This window comes from Phyllobates terribilis, unplaced genomic scaffold (assembly GCF_046119375.1).
Source record: "Phyllobates terribilis strain yellow unplaced genomic scaffold, ASM4611937v1 Scaffold_1__5_contigs__length_1240528914, whole genome shotgun sequence".
Lineage (NCBI taxonomy): Eukaryota > Metazoa > Chordata > Amphibia > Anura > Dendrobatidae > Phyllobates > Phyllobates terribilis.
The window spans coordinates 689,243,575-689,263,127 of record NW_027362761.1 but is presented as its reverse complement, the minus strand read 5'-3'; the positions used below and the strand labels follow the sequence as shown (position 1 = coordinate 689,263,127).

The window sequence follows — 19,553 nt, the reverse complement described above, 5'->3', positions numbered from 1 at the left end:
TGCTGGTAATATATATATATATATACATACATACAGGAATGTCCGCGGTCACTGGAGAACACTGCTGGTAATATATATATATATATATACATACATACAGGAATGTCCGCGGTCACTGGAGAACACTGCTGGTAATATATATATACATACATACATACAGGAATGTCCGCGGTCACTGGAGAACACTGCTGGTAATATATACATACATACATAGAGGAATGTCCGGGGTCACTGGAGAACACTGCTGGTAATATATATATACACATACAGGAATGTCCGGGGTCACTGGAGAACACTGCTGGTAATATATATATACACATACAGGAATGTCCGGGGTCACTGGAGAACACTGCTGGTAATATATACATACATACATACAGGAATGTCCACGGTCACTGGAGAACACTGCTGGTAATATATACATACATACAGGAATGTCCACGGTCACTGGAGAGCACTGCTGGTAATATATATATATATATACATACATACAGGAATGTCCGCGGTCACTGGAGAACACTGCTGGTAATATATATATATATATACATACATACATACATACATACAGGAATGTCCGCGGTCACTGGAGAACACTGCTGGTAATATATACATACATACATACATACAGGAATGTCCGCGGTCACTGGAGAACACTGCTGGTAATATATACATACATACAGGGATGTCCGCGGTCACTGGAGAACACTGCTGGTAATATATACATACATACATACAGGAATGTCCGCGGTCACTGGGGAACACTGCTGGTAATATATAGATATACATACATACAGGAATGTCCGCGGTCACTGGAGAACACTGCTGGTAATATATACATACATACATACAGGGATGTCCGCGGTCACTGGAGAACACTGCTGGTAATATATATATATATACATACAGGAATGTCCGCGGTCACTGGAGAACACTGCTGGTAATATATACATACATACATACAGGAATGTCCGCGGTCACTGGAGAACACTGCTGGTAATATATATATATATACATACAGGAATGTCCGCGGTCACTGGAGAACACTGCTGGTAATATATACATACATACATACAGGAATGTCCGCGGTCACTGGAGAACACTGCTGGTAATATATATATATATACATACAGGAATGTCCGGGGTCACTGGAGAACACTGCTGGTAATATATACATACATACAGGAATGTCCGGGGTCACTGGAGAACACTGCTGGTAATATATACATACATACAGGAATGTCCACGGTCACTGGAGAACACTGCTGGTAATATATACATACATACAGGAATGTCCGGGGTCACTGGAGAACACTGCTGGTAATATATACATACATACAGGAATGTCCGGGGTCACTGGAAAACACTGCTGGTAATATACATACATACAGGAATGTCCGGGGTCACTGGAGAACACTGCTGGTAATATATACATACATACAGGAATGTCCGGGGTCACTGGAGAACACTGCTGGTAATATATATATATATACATACAGGAATGTCCGCGGTCACTGGAGAACACTGCTGGTAATATATACATACATACATACAGGAATGTCCGCGGTCACTGGAGAACACTGCTGGTAATATATATATATATACATACAGGAATGTCCGGGGTCACTGGAGAACACTGCTGGTAATATATACATACATACAGGAATGTCCGGGGTCACTGGAGAACACTGCTGGTAATATATACATACATACATACAGGAATGTCCGCGGTCACTGGAGAACACTGCTGGTAATATATACATACATACATACAGGAATGTCCGCGGTCACTGGAGAACACTGCTGGTAATATATATATACATACATACATACATACAGGAATGTCCGGGGTCACTGGAGAACACTGCTGGTAATATATACATACAGGAATGTCCGGGGTCACTGGAGAACACTGCTGGTAATATATATATACACACATACAGGAATGTCCGGGGTCACTGGAGAACACTGCTGGTAATATATATATACACACATACAGCAATGTCCGGGGTCACTGGAGAACACTGCTGGTAATATATATATACACATACAGGAATGTCCGGGGTCACTGGAGAACACTGCTGGTAATATATATATACACATACAGGAATGTCCGGGGTCACTGGAGAACACTGCTGGTAATATATACATACATACAGGAATGTCCGGGGTCACTGGAGAACACTGCTGGTAATATATATATACACACATACAGGAATGTCCGGGGTCACTGGAGAACACTGCTGGTAATATATATATACACATACAGGAATGTCCGGGGTCACTGGAGAACACTGCTGGTAATATATACATACATACAGGAATGTCCGGGGTCACTGGAGAACACTGCTGGTAATATATACATACATACATACAGGAATGTCCGGGGTCACTGGAGAACACTGCTGGTAATATATACATACATACAGGAATGTCCGGGGTCACTGGAGAACACTGCTGGTAATATATACATACATACATACAGGAATGTCCACGGTCACTGGAGAACACTGCTGGTAATATATACATACATACATACAGGAATGTCCGGGGTCACTGGAGAACACTGCTGGTAATATATACATACATACATACATACATACATACATACATACATACATACAGGAATGTCCGGGGTCACTGGAGAACACTGCTGGTAATATATACATACATACTTACAGGAATGTCCGGGGTCACTGGAGAACACTGCTGGTAATATATACATACATACATAGAGGAATGTCCGGGGTCACTGGAGAACACTGCTGGTAATATATATATACACATACAGGAATGTCCGGGGTCACTGGAGAACACTGCTGGTAATATATATATACACATACAGGAATGTCCGGGGTCACTGGAGAACACTGCTGGTAATATATACATACATACAGGAATGTCCACGGTCACTGGAGAGCACTGCTGGTAATATATATATATATATACATACATACATACAGGAATGTCCGCGGTCACTGGAGAACACTGCTGGTAATATATATATATATATACATACATACATACATACAGGAATGTCCGCGGTCACTGGAGAACACTGCTGGTAATATATACATACATACATACATACAGGAATGTCCGCGGTCACTGGAGAACACTGCTGGTAATATATACATACATACAGGGATGTCCGCGGTCACTGGAGAACACTGCTGGTAATATATACATACATACATACAGGAATGTCCGCGGTCACTGGGGAACACTGCTGGTAATATATAGATATACATACATACAGGAATGTCCGCGGTCACTGGAGAACACTGCTGGTAATATATACATACATACATACAGGAATGTCCGCGGTCACTGGAGAACACTGCTGGTAATATATATATATATACATACAGGAATGTCCGCGGTCACTGGAGAACACTGCTGGTAATATATACATACATACATACAGGAATGTCCGCGGTCACTGGAGAACACTGCTGGTAATATATATATATATACATACAGGAATGTCCGGGGTCACTGGAGAACACTGCTGGTAATATATACATACATACAGGAATGTCCGGGGTCACTGGAGAACACTGCTGGTAATATATACATACATACAGGAATGTCCACGGTCACTGGAGAACACTGCTGGTAATATATACATACATACAGGAATGTCCGGGGTCACTGGAGAACACTGCTGGTAATATATACATACATACAGGAATGTCCGGGGTCACTGGAAAACACTGCTGGTAATATACATACATACAGGAATGTCCGGGGTCACTGGAGAACACTGCTGGTAATATATACATACATACAGGAATGTCCGGGGTCACTGGAGAACACTGCTGGTAATATATATATATATACATACAGGAATGTCCGCGGTCACTGGAGAACACTGCTGGTAATATATACATACATACATACAGGAATGTCCGCGGTCACTGGAGAACACTGCTGGTAATATATATATATATACATACAGGAATGTCCGGGGTCACTGGAGAACACTGCTGGTAATATATACATACATACAGGAATGTCCGGGGTCACTGGAGAACACTGCTGGTAATATATACATACATACAGGAATGTCCACGGTCACTGGAGAACACTGCTGGTAATATATACATACATACAGGAATGTCCGGGGTCACTGGAGAACACTGCTGGTAATATATACATACATACAGGAATGTCCGGGGTCACTGGAAAACACTGCTGGTAATATACATACATACAGGAATGTCCGGGGTCACTGGAGAACACTGCTGGTAATATATACATACATACATACATACAGGAATGTCCGGGGTCACTGGAGAACACTGCTGGTAATATATACATACATACAGGAATGTCCACGTCACTGGAGAACACTGCTGGTAATATATACATACATACATACATACAGGAATGTCCGGGGTCACTGGAGAACACTGCTGGTAATATATACATACATACATATATACATACAGGAATGTCCGCGGTCACTGGAGAACACTGCTGGTAATATATACATACATACAGGAATGTCCACGGTCACTGGAGAACACTGCTGGTAATATATACATACATACAGGAATGTCCACGGTCACTGGAGAACACTGCTGGTAATATATACATACATACAGGAATGTCCGGGGTCACTGGAGAACACTGCTGGTAATATATACATACATACAGGAATGTCCACGGTCACTGGAGAACACTGCTGGTAATATATACATACATACAAACAGGAATGTCCGCGGTCACTGGAGAACACTGCTGGTAATATATACATACATACAGGAATGTCCGGGGTCACTGGAGAACACTGCTGGTAATATATACATACATACAGGAATGTCCGGGGTCACTGGAGAACACTGCTGGTAATATATACATACATACAGGAATGTCCGGGGTCACTGGAAAACACTGCTGGTAATATACATACATACAGGAATGTCCACGGTCACTGGAGAACACTGCTGGTAATATATACATACATACAAACAGGAATGTCCGCGGTCACTGGAGAACACTGCTGGTAATATATACATACATACATACATACAGGAATGTCCGCGGTCACTGGAGAACACTGCTGGTAATATATACATACATACAAACAGGAATGTCCACGGTCACTGGAGAACACTGCTGGTAATATATACATACATACATACATACAGGAATGTCCGCGGTCACTGGAGAACACTGCTGGTAATATATACATACATACATACATACAGGAATGTCCGCGGTCACTGGAGAACACTGCTGGTAATATATATATACATACATACAGGAATGTCCGGGGTCACTGGAGAACACTGCTGGTAATATATACATACATACAGGAATGTCCGGGGTCACTGGAGAACACTGCTGGTAATATATACATACATACAGGAATGTCCGGGGTCACTGGAGAACACTGCTGGTAATATATACATACATACAGGAATGTCCGGGGTCACTGGAAAACACTGCTGGTAATATATACATACATACATACAGGAATGTCCACGGTCACTGGAGAACACTGCTGGTAATATATACATACATAAAGGAATGTCCACGGTCACTGGAGAACACTGCTGGTAATATATACATACATAAAGGAATGTCCACGGTCACTGGAGAACACTGCTGGTAATATATACATACAGGAATGTCCGGGGTCACTGGAGAACACTGCTGGTAATATATATATATACATACAGGAATGTCCGGGGTCACTGGAAAACACTGCTGGTAATATATACATACATACAAACAGGAATGTCCGCGGTCACTGGAGAACACTGCTGGTAATATATACATACATACATACATACATACATACAGGAATGTCCGCGGTCACTGGAGAACACTGCTGGTAATATATACATACATACAAACAGGAATGTCCACGGTCACTGGAGAACACTGCTGGTAATATATACATACATACATACAGGAATGTCCGCGGTCACTGGAGAACACTGCTGGTAATATATACATACATACATACATACATACATACAGGAATGTCCGGGGTCACTGGAGAACACTGCTGGTAATATATACATACATACAGGGATGTCCGCGGTCACTGGAGAACACTGCTGGTAATATATATACATACATACAGGAATGTCCACGGTCACTGGAGAACACTGCTGGTAATATATACATACATACATACAGGAATGTCCACGGTCACTGGAGAACACTGCTGGTAATATATATATACATACATACATACAGGAATGTCCGCGGTCACTGGAGAACACTGCTGGTAATATATATATACACACATACAGGAATGTCCGGGGTCACTGGAGAACACTGCTGGTAATATATATATACACACATACAGAAATGTCAGGGGTCACTGGAGAACACTGCTGGTAATATATATATACACATACAGGAATGTCCGGGGTCACTGGAGAACACTGCTGGTAATATATACATACATACAGGAATGTCCGGGGTCACTGGAGAACACTGCTGGTAATATATACATACATACAGGAATGTCCGGGGTCACTGGAGAACACTGCTGGTAATATATACATACATACATACAGGAATGTCCGGGGTCACTGGAGAACACTGCTGGTAATATATACATACATACATACATACATACATACATACAGGAATGTCCGGGGTCACTGGAGAACACTGCTGGTAATATATACATACATACTTACAGGAATGTCCGGGGTCACTGGAGAACACTGCTGGTAATATATATATACACATACAGGAATGTCCGGGGTCACTGGAGAACACTGCTGGTAATATATACATACATACATACATACAGGAATGTCCACGGTCACTGGAGAACACTGCTGGTAATATATACATACATACAGGAATGTCCACGGTCACTGGAGAGCACTGCTGGTAATATATATATATATATACATACATACAGGAATGTCCGCGGTCACTGGAGAACACTGCTGGTAATATATATATATATATATACATACATACAGGAATGTCCGCGGTCACTGGAGAACACTGCTGGTAATATATATATACATACATACATACAGGAATGTCCGCGGTCACTGGAGAACACTGCTGGTAATATATACATACATACAGGAATGTCCGCGGTCACTGGGGAACACTGCTGGTAATATATAGATATACATACATACAGGAATGTCCGCGGTCACTGGAGAACACTGCTGGTAATATATACATACATACAGGAATGTCCGCGGTCACTGGAGAACACTGCTGGTAATATATACATACATACATACAGGAATGTCCGGGGTCACTGGAGAACACTGCTGGTAATATATACATACATACATACAGGAATGTCCACGGTCACTGGAGAACACTGCTGGTAATATATACATACATACATACATACAGGAATGTCCGGGGTCACTGGAGAACACTGCTGGTAATATATATATACATACATACAGGAATGTCCGCGGTCACTGGAGAACACTGCTGGTAATATATACATACATACATACAGGAATGTCCGCGGTCACTGGAGAACACTGCTGGTAATATATATATACATACATACATACATACAGGAATGTCCGGGGTCACTGGAGAACACTGCTGGTAATATATACATACAGGAATGTCCGGGGTCACTGGAGAACACTGCTGGTAATATATATATACACACATACAGGAATGTCCGGGGTCACTGGAGAACACTGCTGGTAATATATATATACACACATACAGGAATGTCCGGGGTCACTGGAGAACACTGCTGGTAATATATATATACACATACAGGAATGTCCGGGGTCACTGGAGAACACTGCTGGTAATATATATATACACATACAGGAATGTCCGGGGTCACTGGAGAACACTGCTGGTAATATATACATACATACAGGAATGTCCGGGGTCACTGGAGAACACTGCTGGTAATATATATATACACACATACAGGAATGTCCGGGGTCACTGGAGAACACTGCTGGTAATATATATATACACATACAGGAATGTCCGGGGTCACTGGAGAACACTGCTGGTAATATATACATACATACAGGAATGTCCGGGGTCACTGGAGAACACTGCTGGTAATATATACATACATACATACAGGAATGTCCGGGGTCACTGGAGAACACTGCTGGTAATATATACATACATACAGGAATGTCCGGGGTCACTGGAGAACACTGCTGGTAATATATACATACATACATACAGGAATGTCCACGGTCACTGGAGAACACTGCTGGTAATATATACATACATACATACAGGAATGTCCGGGGTCACTGGAGAACACTGCTGGTAATATATACATACATACATACATACATACATACATACATACATACATACATACATACATACAGGAATGTCCGGGGTCACTGGAGAACACTGCTGGTAATATATACATACATACTTACAGGAATGTCCGGGGTCACTGGAGAACACTGCTGGTAATATATACATACATACATAGAGGAATGTCCGGGGTCACTGGAGAACACTGCTGGTAATATATATATACACATACAGGAATGTCCGGGGTCACTGGAGAACACTGCTGGTAATATATACATACATACTTACAGGAATGTCCGGGGTCACTGGAGAACACTGCTGGTAATATATACATACATACATAGAGGAATGTCCGGGGTCACTGGAGAACACTGCTGGTAATATATATATACACATACAGGAATGTCCGCGGTCACTGGGGAACACTGCTGGTAATATATACATACATACTTACAGGAATGTCCGGGGTCACTGGAGAACACTGCTGGTAATATATACATACATACATAGAGGAATGTCCGGGGTCACTGGAGAACACTGCTGGTAATATATATATACACATACAGGAATGTCCGGGGTCACTGGAGAACACTGCTGGTAATATATATATACACATACAGGAATGTCCGGGGTCACTGGAGAACACTGCTGGTAATATATACATACATACATACAGGAATGTCCACGGTCACTGGAGAACACTGCTGGTAATATATACATACATACAGGAATGTCCACGGTCACTGGAGAGCACTGCTGGTAATATATATATATACATACATACATACAGGAATGTCCGCGGTCACTGGAGAACACTGCTGGTAATATATATATATATATACATACATACATACAGGAATGTCCGCGGTCACTGGAGAACACTGCTGGTAATATATACATACATACATACATACATACAGGAATGTCCGCGGTCACTGGAGAACACTGCTGGTAATATATACATACATACAGGGATGTCCGCGGTCACTGGAGAACACTGCTGGTAATATATACATACATACATACAGGAATGTCCGCGGTCACTGGAGAACACTGCTGGTAATATATATATATATACATACAGGAATGTCCGCGGTCACTGGAGAACACTGCTGGTAATATATATATATATACATACAGGAATGTCCGGGGTCACTGGAGAACACTGCTGGTATCATTTATGCTACTTTTGAGCTGTGCATTCTGATGATTCTGTCGGCTGCTCCGTCGCTGGCTGAGACTTGTGGACATATAGGAAAATGTAAATTCTATCAAAACTGAATAATCAGAGTGATGTGTAATTTTTATATTACAGAAAGCGATAATAAAAAAACTCACTTTATTAACAAAAAAAATTAACAAAGTGGCCGAGCCTTCTCCCTCTCGCCCTTCATTAACCCCTAAACGACCGCTTCAACGCATTTTTACAGCGGTCATTAACGGTACTTATTCCACAACGGCGTGAAAATGCATATAGCGCCGCCCAGCGGTTCCTGCAGGTGTCAGCTGTGTGTGACAGGTGACACCCTGCAGTATCTGCCTCGGCCAGCCACGATGCCGATCGGGGCCGATTAACCCCTTAAATACCGCTATCAATTGTGACAGCGGTATATAAGTCGTTACAAGGTGGTCTTGCGACCCCCTTAGTAACCATTGAACCCCCGCGATATGAATCGTGGGTCCCGATGGTTACCATGGTACCCTGAGATCATGTGATGATCCCAGGGTACGGTGGCCTGTGAGATCTAGCAATAAGCTGGCTCTCACAGGCAGAGTTAGTGAGTCAGACATGACTCACTGACAGATCTCATGCAGTGCAGTACAGAAGTACTGCAGAGTATGAGATCAACAATAGAAGTGAAAATCACACATGCCCCACGGTGAGACTTCGTGAAAAAGTCTATAATAAAAAAAAAAATTAAAAAAAAACGCACACAAATCACTAAAATCTGTTTCGCTGCTCAAAATAAAACAAAAATAAACGTAAAAATGTACACAATTGGTATCGCCGCGTCCGGAACGACCCGCTCAACAAAACTGTTAAAATGAAATAAAAAGCTATCAAAAAGTCGCACATAAAAAAAAAAATAATAATTACGTTAATAAAAACACCAAACCGTCCCGCAAAAAACAAGCCATAATATGGCTCATTCGACAAAAAAATAAAAAAGTTACAGCTCTCAGAATGCGACGATGCAAAAATCAAAAACAAAACTTTTTTGTAAAATATATAAATCTGGCATCGCTGTAATCATACCGACCCAATGAACAAATCAGCGTTATGACTTTTACCGCACGGCGAACGGTGCAAAAAATAAAAAGTTTGGACACACCTTCTCATTTAAAGATTTTTCTGTATTTTCCTGACTATGAAAATTGTACATTCACACTGAAGGCATCAAAACTATGAATTAACACATGTGGAATTATATACTTAACAAAAAAGTGTGAAACAACTGAAAATATGTCTTATATTCTAGGGTCTTCAAAGTAGCCACCTTTTGCTTTGATGACTGCTTTGCACACTCTTGGCATTCTCTTGATGAGCTTCAAGAGGTAGTCACCGGAAATGGTCTTCCAACAATCTTGAAGGAGTTCCCAGAGATGCTTAGCACTTGTTGGCCATTTTGCCTTCACTCTGCGGTCCAGCTCACCCCAAACCATCTCGATTGGGTTCAGGTCTGGTGACTGTGGAGGCCAGGTCATCTGGCATAGCACCCTATCACTCTCCTTCTTGGTCAAATAGCCCTTATACAGCCTGGAGGTGTGTTTGGGGTCATTGTCCTGTTGAAAAATAAATGATGTTCCAACTAAACGCAAACCGTATGGAATAGCATGCCGCTGCAAGACGCTGTGGTAGCCAAGCTGGTTCAGTATGCCTTCAATTTTGAATAAATCCCCAACAGTGTCACAAGCAAAGCACTCCCACACCATCACACCTGCTCCTCCATGCTTTACGGTGGGAACCAGGCAAGTAGAGTCCATCCGTTCACCTTTTCTGCGTCGCACAAAGACAAAGGTGGTTGGAACCAAAGATCTCAAATTTGGACTCATCAGACCAAAGCACAGATTTCCACTGGTCTAATATCCATTCCTTGAGTTCTTTAGGCCAAACAAGTCTCTTCTGCTTGTTGCCTGTCCTTAGCAGTGGTTTCCTAGCAGCTATTTTACCATGAAGGCCTGCTGCATAAAGTCTCCTCTTAACAGTTGTTGAAGAGAGGTGTCTGCTGCTAGAAGTCTGTGTGGCATTGACCTGGTCTCTAATCTGAGCTGCTGTTAACCTGCGATTTCTGAGGCTGGTGACTCGGATAAACTTATCCTCAGAAGCAGAGGTGACTCTTGGTCTTCCTTTCCTAGGGCGGTCCTTATGTGAGCCAGTTTCTTTGTAGAACTTGATGGTTTTTGCAACTGCACTTGGGGACACATTCAATGTTTGCCCAATTTTTCGGACTGACTGACCTTCATTTCTTAAAGTAATGATGGCCACTTGTTTTTCTTTACTTAGAATTTGTATTATGGCAAGAAAAAAGCAGCTAACTGTCTATTCAATAGGACTATCAGTTGTGTATCCACCTGACTTCTGCACAACACAACTGATGGTCCCAACCCCATTTATAAGGCAAGAAATTCCACTTATTAAACCTGACAGGGCACACTGTGACTACCTCTTGAAGCTCATCAAGAGAATGCCAAGAGTGTGCAAAGCAGTCTTCAAAGGAAAAGGTGGCTACTTTGAAGAACCTAGAATATAAGACATATTTTCAGTTGTTTCACACTTTTTTGTTAAGTATATAATTCCACATGTTAATTCTTAGTTTTGATGTCTTCAGTGTGAATGTACAATTTTCAAGGTCATGAAAATACAGAAAATCTTTAACCCCTTCAGGACCCAGCCTATTTTGACCCTAAAGACCTTGGCATTTTTGTCAATTCTGACCAGTGTCCCTTTACAAAGTAAAAACTCTGGAACACTTCAACGGATCCTAGCGATTCTGAGACTGTTTTTTCGTGACTTATTGGGCTTCATGTTAGAATTAAATTTAGGTCGATAATATTTGCGTTTATTTGTGAAAAAATCAAAAATATGGGAAAAATTTTGAAAATTTCGCAATTTTCAAATTTTGAATTTTTATTCTGCTAAACCAGAGAGTGATGTGACACAAAATAGTTAATAAATAACATTTCCCACATGTCTACTTTACATCAGCACAATTTTGGAAAAAAAAAAAATTTGGTTGGAAGTTTGAAGGGTTCAAAGTTCATCAGCAATTTATCTTTTTTCCAGCAAAATTTACAAAACCATTTTTTTTAGTGACCACATCACATTTGAAGTCCCTTTGAGGGGTGTACATGACAGAAAACACCCAAAAGTGACACCATTCCAAAAACTGCACCCCTCAAGCTACTCAAAACTACATTCAAGAAGATTATTAACCCTTCAGGTGCATCACAGGAACTAAAGCAACATGGAAGAAAAAATGAACATTTAAATTTTTCTAACAAAAATTTTCTTTTAGCCTAAATTTTTTAATTTTCACATGGGTAACAGGATAAAATGCATCCTAAAATTTGTTGGCCAATTTCTCCTGAGTACACTGATACCTCATATGTGGTCATAAACCACTGTTTGGGCACACGGCAGGGCTCAGAAGGGAAGGAGCGCCATTTTACTTTTTGAATGGAAAATTAGCTCCAAAAGTCAAATTGCGCTCCTTCTCTTCTGAGCCCTGCCATGCGCCCAAACAGTGGTTTATGACCACATATGATGTATCAGCGTACTCAGGAGAAATTGACCAACAAATTTTAGGATGCATTTTATTCTGTTACCCATGTGAAAATTAAAAAATTTAGGCTAAAAGAAAATTTTTGTGAAAAAAAAAGTACTTTTTTGTTTTCACAGATCAATTTGTGAAGCACCTGGGGGTTCCAAGTGCTCACTATGCATCTAGATAGGTGCCTTGGGGGGTCTAGTTTCCAAAATGGGGTCACTTGTGGGGGAGCTCCACTGTTTAGGCACATTAGGGGCTCTCCAAACGCAACATGGTGTCTGCTAACAATTTGAGCCGATTTTCCATTCAATTTGTTAGCGGACACCATGTTGCGTTTGGAGAGTCCCTGTGTGCCCAAACATTGGATCTCCCCCACAAGTGACCCCATTTTGGAAACTAGACCTCCCAAGGCACCTATCTAGATGCATAGTGAGCACTTGGAACCCCCAGGTCCTTCAAAAATTAATCCATAAAAATAAATAAGTGTTTTTTTTCCACTTTTTCATTTTTATGAATCAATTTGTGAAGCACCTGGGGGTTGCAAGTGCTCACTATGCATCTATATAGGTGCCTTGGGGGGGGGTCTAGTTTCCAAAATGGGGTCACTTGTTGGGGAGCTCCAATGTTTGGGCACACAGGGACTCTCCAAACGCAACATGGTTCCAATTTGTTAGCGGACACCATTGTGTAGTGTATGTCAGGTTGGTGTGCGGTGTGGTATATTGTAGTGTATACACCACACACAACCTCACATACACTACAACACACACACCAACCTGACATAGCCTCCTCAGCTGAGTAATCCCTAGACTGGGATGAGCGGGACAGGCGGGACATTTTGTGTGCTGTGTGCGTGTGTAAAAAAAAACAAACAAAAAAAAAAACGAAACTTTATTATAGTGTACGAGTGTGTGTGTGCGTGTGTGTGCGTGTGTGTGCGTGCGTGCGTGCGTGTGCGTGCGTGTGCGTGCGTGTGCGTGCGTGTGCGTGCGCGTGCGTGCGTGTGCGTGCGTGTGCGTGCGTGTGCGTGCGTGTGCGTGCGTCTGCTTGGTGTAACCTTCTGCAGTCACGTGTGGGGGCGCATGCGGGGGCTGAGGAGATGGAGGAGCCAGCAGCAGCAAGGGGGGTGATCACTGGGGCAGGAGCCGGCAGCAGCAAGGGGGGGGTAGGAGGCCGGCAGCATCAGGGGGGTGATTACTGGGGCAGAAAGGGGAGCAGGAGCCAGCAGCAACAGGGGGGGGATGATCACTGGGATGGGGGGATGCACACTGGAGACGGGGGGGGGTGAACACTGGAGACAGGGGGGGGTGAACACTGGAGACAGGGGGGGGTGAACACTGGAGACAGGGGGGGGTGAACACTGGAGACAGGGGGGGTGAACACTGGAGACAGGGGGGGGTGAACACTGGAGACAGGGGGGGGTGAACACTGGAGACAGGGGGGGGTGAACACTGGAGACAGGGGGGGGTGAACACTGGAGACAGGGGGGGGTGAACACTGGAGACAGGGGGGGGTGAACACTGGAGACAGGGGGGGGTGAACACTGGAGACAGGGGGGGGGTGAACACTGGAGACAGGGGGGGGGTGAACACTGGAGACAGGGGGGGGGTGAACACTGGAGACAGGGGGGGGGTGAACACTGGAGACAGGGGGGGGGTGAACACTGGAGACAGGGGGGGGTGAACACTGGAGACAGGGGGGGGGTGAACACTGGAGACAGGGGGGGGTGATTATTGGGAGGTGGGGGGTGGTGGGTTTGATCACAGGAGCAGGGCATTTACACAGCCTGCTGCTGCCTGTGATCACAGTCCACCGGCTGTCAGAAGGAGAGCAGCAGCCGGTGGATGAAGAAGTGGGAGAGGGAGCGGAGGTCGGGGTGCAGGTATTAAAGTGGAGGGGGGGGGGGGGTTCGGGGGGGAGTGGGGGCAATACTACCTGACGCGGATCAGCGGCGGCAGCAGACGCTATCCACGGGGTCAGCAGCAGAGGGTCCGCGGGGGGCAGCAGCAGAGGGTCCACAACGGCAGCACACGATCCATGGACGGGTAGGAGCTGGGCAGTTGCGGCCATCATTAACAACTCCCTCCACATCTGATTGGGGCTAGTATCCATGTGACGCTAGCCCCCCAATCAGATCTGGGGGGAGGGGGGGACAGAGGTGACACTCCCCCCAGCCAATGGCTGATGCTGTAAGCATCAGGCAATGCCCAGATTTAAATATTTCACCAATTTTCAATGGTGAAATATTTAATTCATTCCGATTGGCAGTTTCACTAAAAGTGAAAATGAAACTGCCAATCGGAGGGGTCCCAGGCACGGGGGGGTTAATCCACCCCCCGTGGGGTCGACTTCAGGATGTCCAGTTGCAGTAGCAACTCTGACACCTGAGCGACCCCGCTCGCAGGCGCTGTGACATGGGTCGGGAACGAACTGTTTTCCATGTCACAAACGGTGTGACACGGGTCGGGAAGGGGTTAAATGAGAATGTGTGTCCAAACTTTAGGTCTGTACTGATATATATATATATATATATATTCAGCAGTGTTCTCCAGTGACCGCAGACATTCCTGTAATAATTTGTCACTTCTTTGTACATTACGGTGACTGTCGGGGGCGCTCTTTTACGCCTCTCCCCGTGGAGCTCCGCCCACTCTTCACAATGTCTGTGCTACGGACAGGACTGTGGACAAATGGGAAGAGTCACATTCTGGCAAAACTGAACAATCAGCGATGAGGGGAATTTTTTATATTACATAAAGCGATAATAAAAATGTAAGCTTCAGTAATCAGGAAAAAAAAGAATTTTGCCCAAATCCATAAATTATATAACAGTGTAAAAAAAATAATTTTTGACTTGTGATGTTTGCTCCATTAAAAACATGAGCAATTGCATAAAAAAGCATAAGAAAAACAATAAAAAGCCAGTAGAGGTGACAGCAGTGAGTATAAGGATCCTGGAATCTACTCCGATCTAGTGGTGTCAGTGCTGAACTGTCTACATCGGGCGGGATTTTTTGAGGCCCTCACTCCAGCAACTCCGATCTAGTGTCCTCAGCAGTGAAGCGTCTAGATCGGAGTTGTTACAATGAGGAGCACAGAAAAAATCACCTCCAATCTAGACGCAACCTTGACGGGAGCAGTATTCAAATACATGGGCGGCGCCAGCAGTGAGTGAATGAGAGAATCACACCCCTATGACTGAATACGGGCAGATAGGACAAAGTGTATATAATGTTATAAAATCACAGTCTCAAACGTTACCATTAGTAACACACTACACTATTATGGAATAAAATCCTGCAGGGCACGCAAGGTCTCCGCTCACGCCAGCACATGTCCAGGCCGGTTTGAAGTTCGTCAATGACCATCTAGATGATCCAGAGGAGGCATGGGAGAAGGTCATGTGGTCAGATGAGACCAAAATAGAATTTTTTGGTATCAACTCCACTCGCCATGTTTGGAGGGAAGGAGGATGAGTACAACACCAAGAACACCGTCCCAACTGCGAAGCATGGTGGGGAGACATCATACTTTGGGGGTTGCTTTTCTGCAAAGGGGACAGGACGACTGCAACGTATTGAAGGGAAGATGGATGAGGAAATGTATCGTGAGATTTTGGCCAACAACCTCCTTCCCTCAGTAAGAGCATTGAAGATGAGTCGTGGCTGGATCTTCCAGCATGACAATGACCCAAAACACACAGCCAGGGCAACTAAGGAGTGGCTCCGTAAGAAGCATTTCAAGGTCCTGGAGGGACCTAGCCAGTCTCCAGAACTGAACCCAATAGAAAATATTTGGGGGGGGAGCTGAAACTCAATGTTGGCAAGCAACAGACCTGAAACCTGAAATATCTGGAGAAGATCTGCATGGAGGAGTGGGCCAAAATCCCTGCTGCATTGTGTGCAAACTTGGTCAAGGACTACAGGAAACGTCTGACCTCTGTAATTGCAAACAAAGGTTTCTGTACCAAATATGAAGATCTGTTTTTCTATTGTATCAAATACCTACTTCATGCAATAAAATGCTAATTATGTAAAAATCATAGAATGTGATTTTCTGATTTTCTGTACCTATGATAAAAATTACAGACCTCTCCATTCTTTGTAGGTGGGAAAACGTGCAAAATCGTCAGTGTATCAAATACTTATTTTCCCTACTGTATAAACTACAACACCACAGAATTTCATTATGTGGTATAAATCATGGCTTCATATGAATCTCAGCCTGTTGAGTGCATTTTGGTGGAGTCGGTATAAAATGGACCGACTGACAATATATAATAAATTGAGTACAGTAGGTCAATGCAGGATGTGATGTAAATGTTTTCATAAGAATTTGGGAAACTTATGAAATGTCCTATAAATGTCTGTTCTGTTCCTGATTTAAGGACCTCGGCTTTTAGTTGAGATGAATCTGTGCTGTACTTTATGTACATGCTCAGGAGTGACCAGTACTGGGGAGTCAGGGAAATTGTGGAGCCAGAGTCGGAGGCTTGACTTATCGACTCCACAGCACTGGACTGGCATCTACCTTCTGTGGCGAGAGCTCAACTAATGAGATCCCTTCCACACATTCTGACCCCAATATGCATGTCATTTTGCAAGAATGGTTAAAAAGGAGTAGATTCATTTCAAATATAGCTAGTCCCTCGCAACATTATTGTTGTTTTCTTTAGGAAAAAAAAAAAAAAAAGAAAAAAAAAGGTTATTGAAAAAAACTCTTGTATTTTGCAATGCTTATCATTTCCTGTTTATAAAATTGTTCACAAGCCATATATAAAAAAAATATGCTTACGACATACGGTACGTATAATTTTATACCTTGATAGAGCTGTTTTGGTACATATCCATACTCATCTCCTCCTCATCATCTTCTCCATCTTCCTCGCCCAGGGGCTCTTTTACCAAGCCAGGAAAAGTGTCGCTGTCATAGAACTGAAGGAAAATAGGTGCTCGGCTCGAGTTCAACTGAATCTCCACCCGCAAGATGCCATCTCTGGGCCATTTATCTCGCACATGCTCTAAGCAGTTGATAGGAGACCGTGAAAATGCTATATGGATATATGCGAGAATAAAAAGAACCAAAAGGGCCTAAAGTAAAGAAATAAAGAAAAGTATTGTTTAGATGTGTACAGATTTTGAGTGGAGAACCTTCCACCGACAACTGCAGCATAAACCCAACATTACAGCTTTACACAGTGTAACGTAAATACAGTACAGATTATAGTATACAGATAATACTGGAGCTCTACAATTACCCAGAGCGAGCACCGGAGCCTTCCAGGAAAGCCTGCCTTCTAAGCTTCATCTGTCACACAGTCCAAAAAAACACATCATACGTAGACGATTCTGTAAAGATGGCCACAGACATGAGATCTGTTGACACTCTGGATTCTATGGAGGCTCAATCAGTAAAACCACCCCATATACAGTAGACGGCCATCAGCCAAACGACACTGGGAGAATGTGACTAAACTAAAGCTGGCCATACAGTTTAGGTAATCCTCCCCGTACGTGTTCAGATTGGAGTAAGGGGAGTAAGCCGCTGACTGGACACCCCAGGACGACGCATCTCATTTCCCCCATCTTCTACCTTCAGTTCCCTCCTGGATTGTGACACAGTCTGCTTCTAACTCAGCAACCCTATTTTCAAACCATTGCTGGCAGTATCTCATTTCTAAATCCAGAGGGGTGCATATAAAAACAAATTCCTGCTTCTTACAGGAACTATCTGGAACTTCCAAATTGATGGGATATCTTTAGGGTATTAGATCGGTGGGGGTCAGAGCTTCAACTTCAACGCTTTCCTGCTGTTTTATTAATGACTTTTCCCGGTATGAACTGGATGAAGATTTAATGAATTGTATTACCACAGGTACAGCTGCAACTAAAACTACAGAAATGTGTCTGGTCAATAATAAAAGGCGTGGAATGTTCACTGGAGCCAGTGGCGCCCTCAAACCAGTGATTATTGAAAGCGTGTAAAGTGGGACCGCAACCCATCTACCTTTTAAAAGCCTATCTTAAGTTGCGGCCTTTCATTTTAGAGTTCCAAATAAACCTTTTAAAAAACTGGCTAAAGGAGCTCCTGGAAACGGCTGCAAATAACTTGTGTCATTTTTCCTAAAGGAGCTTGTCCTATGATTCACGCTGCCTGAACCAGACACCAGCTGTGTATGTTTTATTCTGAAACATGGCTGTGTTTCTGAGAAAGAACGCTTCCCGACCGCGCAGTGTACATAAACGTTGGCACTTGCTAGGCTCTGTGCAGCGCCGAAGTTTATGAACGGTCGGCGATCTCACAGTGCTCAGGAGTGCAAGCGCTACGATTCCTGTGCAGAGCGACAGCTCTGACAGGTAACGTTGGAACCTGATTGGATCAGGTCCCAATGAGGTTACACCCTTTGCTATCCTGTAAATGCCGCGATCCATAGCGATCGCAGCATTTACAAGATAGTGAGAGAGGGTCATCCACTCACCTTTCCAACGGCCCCCGTGATGTGTTCTGCGGTTGTCATGGCAGCCG

The 19,553-nt window shown here is 43.4% G+C and overlaps 1 protein-coding gene across 3 annotated transcripts in view; it reads right to left on the bottom strand.

The window, feature by feature from the left end:
* The window catches only part of TMEM259 (transmembrane protein 259), a 139,917-nt gene that overhangs the window by 97,543 nt on the left and 22,821 nt on the right, over window positions 1–19,553 (bottom strand). For all 3 annotated transcript variants that reach the window (XM_073685467.1, XM_073685457.1, XM_073685477.1), the window contains exon 3: window positions 17,849–18,118. In XM_073685467.1, coding sequence (XP_073541568.1) covers window positions 17,849–18,118 — 270 coding nt within the window. The remainder of the gene's footprint in view (window positions 1–17,848; window positions 18,119–19,553) is intronic.